Source organism: Salvelinus fontinalis, chromosome 26, assembly GCF_029448725.1.
Source record: "Salvelinus fontinalis isolate EN_2023a chromosome 26, ASM2944872v1, whole genome shotgun sequence".
Taxonomy (NCBI): Eukaryota; Metazoa; Chordata; class Actinopteri; order Salmoniformes; family Salmonidae; genus Salvelinus; species Salvelinus fontinalis.
In genome coordinates this window covers 45,526,920-45,532,270 of record NC_074690.1, presented here as the reverse complement: position 1 = coordinate 45,532,270, position 5,351 = coordinate 45,526,920, and the positions used below count along the sequence as shown (strand labels likewise).

The 5,351-nt window shown below is 42.1% G+C and overlaps 1 protein-coding gene across 1 annotated transcript; it reads right to left on the bottom strand.

The window, feature by feature from the left end:
• Positions 1-276: 276 nt before the first annotated feature.
• Positions 277-2,951, bottom strand: LOC129824446 (tripartite motif-containing protein 44-like). Its single transcript, XM_055884120.1, has 2 exons — positions 2,719-2,951; positions 277-1,499 (listed from the first exon to the last, which is right to left on the bottom strand). Exons 1-2 carry the CDS (start codon positions 2,936-2,938, stop codon positions 1,288-1,290), a joined length of 432 nt encoding a protein of 143 aa, XP_055740095.1. The 5' UTR covers positions 2,939-2,951; the 3' UTR covers positions 277-1,287.
• Between the last annotated feature and the right edge of the window lie 2,400 nt (positions 2,952-5,351).

Genomic DNA, 5,351 nt, shown 5'->3' with positions numbered 1-5,351 from the left:
CTAAGCTATTTTGTATGCTCTAAAAAATTGAACAATTATATTTACACCCATAACTAGCCCCATAGGGATATTGAATGTCAAACCAAATTGACCATGGGTGTTATGACCGGGTCGCTCTGAATGTATGATTACTTGGATGCTGCTAGCTTTGCGCACGTGAGAAGGATTTAAATAAACCCAAACCAAGGAAAACTGGTACAATAGTACTGAGCGATTAACTGAAATGTTGGTTATTTTTCGGTATTTAAATGACTAATTGACCGAAGTCGACTTTTATTAATAGTTTTATTCTGTGTTACAGCATTCAACCCACATAATGCATAACGCATTTAATGTCAACAGAAAAAAACAGAACACCAAATATGAAAACCATGATTTTTAAATATATATAAAAAAGCACGAATCACTCAGCACTATGTTACAGTAACCTTTATTCTGTGAGATACAATTTTTTCCATTTTGGACAATTGATTTTATGAACAAAATTCTCTAAATCTACAATTATACTTTGGAAGGTTTGCCAGAAAAAAAGCCTTTGAGAGAAACCAACAAAAGTAAACACCTGGAAGCCCTTGGATTTGAACCGGATGCTATGGTCAGATTAAACTAAAATAGAGCTCGTCGGCCACGCAAACCAGCGGTGGGTTTGGCGTTGAAAGAAGGATGCATGGAGAAAATAACCTCACATCTACTGTAAAATACTGTGGTGGATCTTTGATGTTAGGGGGCTGTTATGCTTCCACTTTTCATGGGCCCCTGTTAAGGTCAACGGTATCATAAACGCTACCAAATACCCAAACCCAATCAACAAATTAAACACCAACCCGTGGCGTAACTGCAGCTACAGAATTACGCCACGGCTTAACATTTCAATTACGCCATGTGGAGCCATATCTTAGCTGTCAGTCAAACAAAAAAGGTATAACTGAAACTTAAGTTTAGGCATGAATTCTATTGGGTAAATTCAGGGTTAAGGTTTCAAAAAGGCTTAAAACAAAGCTTTGTTTGTTCACATGCTTTTTCAAATCGTGCGTTGCAAAATGCGAGATCCCACTGATTTCGGCGTGGTCCCGGTGCTTCCTTTGATTCCAAGCTGCTTTCAAACACTGACCTCAACTAGACACCATACTTACAAATATAGGATTTTGTACATGTAGTTTTGTCAGACTGGTAGCTTAGCAGGTAAAGTAGAGAACTATGGAACACTCGGTGTTAAGCGGAGTGACACAGGGGAACCCAAGAGCAGACTCAGATGAGGAAACAGGGATGAATGAACCAAAATATTTGTTACACAGAGAGATATGGAGTGCAGATCCGGGGAAGCTTGGATGAGTTGCAGAAAAAACAGAAGTGGAGACTGAGGTTGAAGTTGGCTGAGTAGAACAGGGTTAACAGGACCTGAGGGAAATCCAAGGTAGTGGTGGTGAGTAAAATCCAGAGCAAGGTAGTTGGGTGGTGAGATGTGGAACAGGAGACAGGAGCCAGAGACAGAGCGGTAACTGCAATGAGAGGATAAACGGTGTCAGGCATGGAAACAGGCACAGCAGAGTAACAGGATCTTGCGTCATCATAAATGGCTAGCATCATGAACTGACTGAGCAGAGATTACGATCTGGCAGAGTAGAAGAAACAGGACTGAGTATTTGTAGAGGTCTTGATTATGGAACGAGTTGCAGCTGGTAGGTATCTGATCTGACTCCAGCACACCTGTCTCAGACCAATACCGACGAGGCTTCTTCTCTAAGCTGAGACCTTGAAACTGAGATATCCCTTTCTCAAAACAAGGTTCTGGGCGTACTGCCAAATTGCAGATACTGATAGTGAGGATTCATTCAATTCGTTCAATCTCAACGCAACAAAAAATACTAGAGTATTTCAATTGTAGTAAATTTGACTAAATTACTCACTCAAGATGGACCAAGTATAATATATTATACTTATGTGACCAGTGTCACGTTCCTGACCTGTTTTCCCTTGTTTTTGTATTTATTTAGTATGGTCAGGGCGTGAGTTGGGTGGGTTGTCGATGTGTGATTTTTATGTTGGGATTTTGTGTGTGTTCAGCCTGGTATGATTCTCAATCAGAGGCAGCTGTCAATCGTTGTCCCTGATTGAGAATCATACTTAGGCAGCCGGGGTTTCACGTGTGTTTTGTGGGTGTTTGTTTTCCGTGTCAGTGTTTGTACCTCACGGGACTGTCACGGTAGTTATTTTGTATCGCATATTGTTTTGTTATATATTAAATCACTATGGAAACTAACCACTCTGCGTATTGGTCCGATCCTTCTCACCTCTCCTCGTCCGAGGAGGAGGAAGAAAATGACTTTCGTTACAACCAGAGGACAATATTCAGAAAGTATTTCAAAACACAAAGTAGGCTGTTCTTACTTCTGTAAAAATGCAAACAACTATCCAGAGACTATTTCAAAATGTATTTTAACTCTCTCAATAAGGTTTCATGCAGACTAGGCCTGACGCCAAATTTTGAAATAATAGCCTACTTTGATAGCAATTCAGTGAACTGGATGTGGTGGCGGACAGGTTGGTGTTAAACAACAGATCTGAAAGAAAACTCAGACTCCTACTACTTTCAAAAACAACTCCAACACCCCTGCCACTTTCACTTTAGGTACTGACTATGTGGTACAAGGGGGAATGGTTTGACATGGGGCAGACACACTCCGTGGAAACGTGGGCTCCCCTATCGGGTGTGCTCACCTTCTTCCTCTCCATCTGCTTCCTCTTCTCCCTCTGCTTCTTCCTCTCCCTCTGCTTCCTCCTCTCCTTGTTCCTCCTCCTCTCCCTCTGCTTCTTCCTCTTCCTCCTCTCCCTGTTCCTCTTCCTCTCCCTCCACTCTTCTCTCCCTCCTCTCCCTCCTCTTCACTCTCCCTCCACTCTCTTCTCCTGCCTTCTCTTTCCACGTCTCGATCCCTCCCATAATTTCTAACTCCTCTTCCTCCCTGCATTCTGCTTCTGAGCCCTGACTCTCCAAATCACTTCCGTTGCTTTCACTGACCTAGAGGAACAGACTGAGGGAGGGAGGGAGGGAGGGAGGGAGAGAAAGAGAATTCGAAAAACAAATAACATTTTGATAAACTCCCATATCTATTTGGAGAAATACCACAGTGTGCCATCACAGCAGCAAGATTTGTGACCTGTTGCCACAAGAAAGGGGCAACCGGTTGTTACGTTCCCCAGTTTCTGTGTTCTGTTTTGTATTTTAGTGTGTGTGTTTCAGGAGATGGCTTCCTGAAATACTCCCCAACCAGCTGATTGGTCAACCCCAGGCTAATTGGTGATTGGAGCTGACCCCGCCCCCTCGTCAAGAAGCAGCTGACACTAATCACCATTGCCACCTGAAGATAAAAGCCAGTGTTCTGCCCCAGGAGAAGAGAGAGAGAGGAGATGAGATAAGGAGTAGAGATTTGGAGATTGAGAGAGAAATTAGATTGTGATATAGTGTTGGTATAGTATCAGAAAGTTTGGTATGTACTGTTGTTGTTGGTAGCAGTTTTTTTATGTCCTGTGTTTGTGAGTGTTTGTGAAATCGTTAAAAATTACTCTGTTTCATTTGTTCCCAGGGGGGAAGGAGAAGGCACTTTGGGAGTGCTTAGGCAAGAGGCCCGCGGGCATACATATACCCGTAGCATATTTACTGTCTAGGCACACTAGGTAAGACCTGGGCGGACCACCCCCTGTATTTTGGTTAGGGCACCAGACGGTGCTAAGTTAGGTAAGTTAAGTGGGTAGGCAGGTTAGATAGGAGAGGGGGAACTTTGATATTTACTTTCTTTGCTTTGGTTCCGTCCAGCACCTTTTCCCCATATTACCGTGTAAGAAAATAAATCCAAGTAAACGGTAAATTCTGCTTTTGTGTCATCCTTACTCGCACCTACAGTCCATACCTCTTGCACTTCAGAGAGTTGAGTTGTAGCAGGGAGTTGCGTTCCCTCTTCTCAGAGGCGTGCGTAACACCGGTAAACAACAGACACCATTGTAAATACAACCCATATGTTTTTTTATTATCCCTTTTGTACTTTTAACTATTTGCACAGTGTTACCACACTGTATATAGACAGGTCTTTATTCTTTTGGACCTGTTGCCGGTGTGTGTTTCTCAGGTCATGGTGCGCTACACATGTATGTCAGACTGATGGACAGTCGGACAGGATAGAGTACACGAAAGGATGCTCGTGAATATGTTCCTCGATGGGTAAGGTCGGAACCCTAAAGGCTATACAGGGTACACACACTTCAATACCCGTGGACACAACTTTTCATAGATGGTAGGAAGTCAAAGTAGGTGGCACAATGGTTTACAGATTCAACACATCCTCAACTATTGTTTCTTTTTTTTTAGGACGTTGAAAGTAAAAGGTGACGAGGATGACACAATTTAGCAGAACAGGCTTAGCATAATTCGTTTATTTTGGTGGGCATAGTTATCTGGTTGTCTTTGTAGGGAGGGAGTGAGGCGATCGAGTGACAGCGTCGCGAGCGAAGCACAACGTTGCCTCCGACTCTCGTTTGCTTGCCTGACCGACTAACTACCGAGTTAACCTATTTCAGCTGATTAGTTACGAAGCTGGGACAGTTTCCAAATGAATTACAGCGGTAGAAACAGGACAAAACAAGCAACGTGTTAATTGGCTATGTAAACAAATATCAGAAAGAGCTCATCTTTTAACTTCTCTGGGATAGTTGGGACGCTAGCGTCCCAACTGACAAGCACCCCCAACCCCCCCCCCCTCACTGATTAGCATCGCGTCACAATGAAAAGGAAAATCTAAATATCATAAAATCACAAGTCCAAGACACCAAATGAAAGATACAGATCTTGTGAATAAAGCCACCATTTCAGATTTTTTAAATGTTTTACAGGGAAGACAAAATATGTAAATCTATTAGCTAACCACGTTAGCAAAAGACACCATTTTTCTTTGTCCACCATTTTTTCTCTCCACCAGTAGCTATCACCAATTCGGCCAAATAAAGATATTGATAGCCACTAACCAAGAAAAAACCTCATCAGATGACAGTCTGATAACATATTTATTGTATAGGATAGGTTTTGTTAGAAAAATGTGCATATTTCAGGTATAAATCATAGTTTACAATTGCACCCACCATCACAACTCGACTAGAATAAATACAGAGAGCAACGTGTATTACCTAATTACTAATCATAAAACATTTCTTAAAAATACACAGCTCACAGCAATGGAAAGACACAGATCTTGTGAATTCAGACAATATTTCAGATGTTCTAAGTGTTTTACAGCGAAAACACAATAAATCGTTATATTAGCATACCACATGTGCAAACGTTACCCGAGCATTGATTCAAGCCA

Excerpts from the sequence above, each read along its gene's own strand:
- LOC129824446 (XM_055884120.1), bottom strand. The coding sequence starts at position 2,938 with ATGGGAGGGATCGAGACGTGGAAAGAGAAGGCAGGAGAAGAGAGTGGA. Across the intron at positions 1,500-2,718 it reads AGCAGATGGAGAGGAAGAAG|TTACCGCTCTGTCTCTGGCT; the intron begins GTGAGCACACCC and ends CTCTCATTGCAG.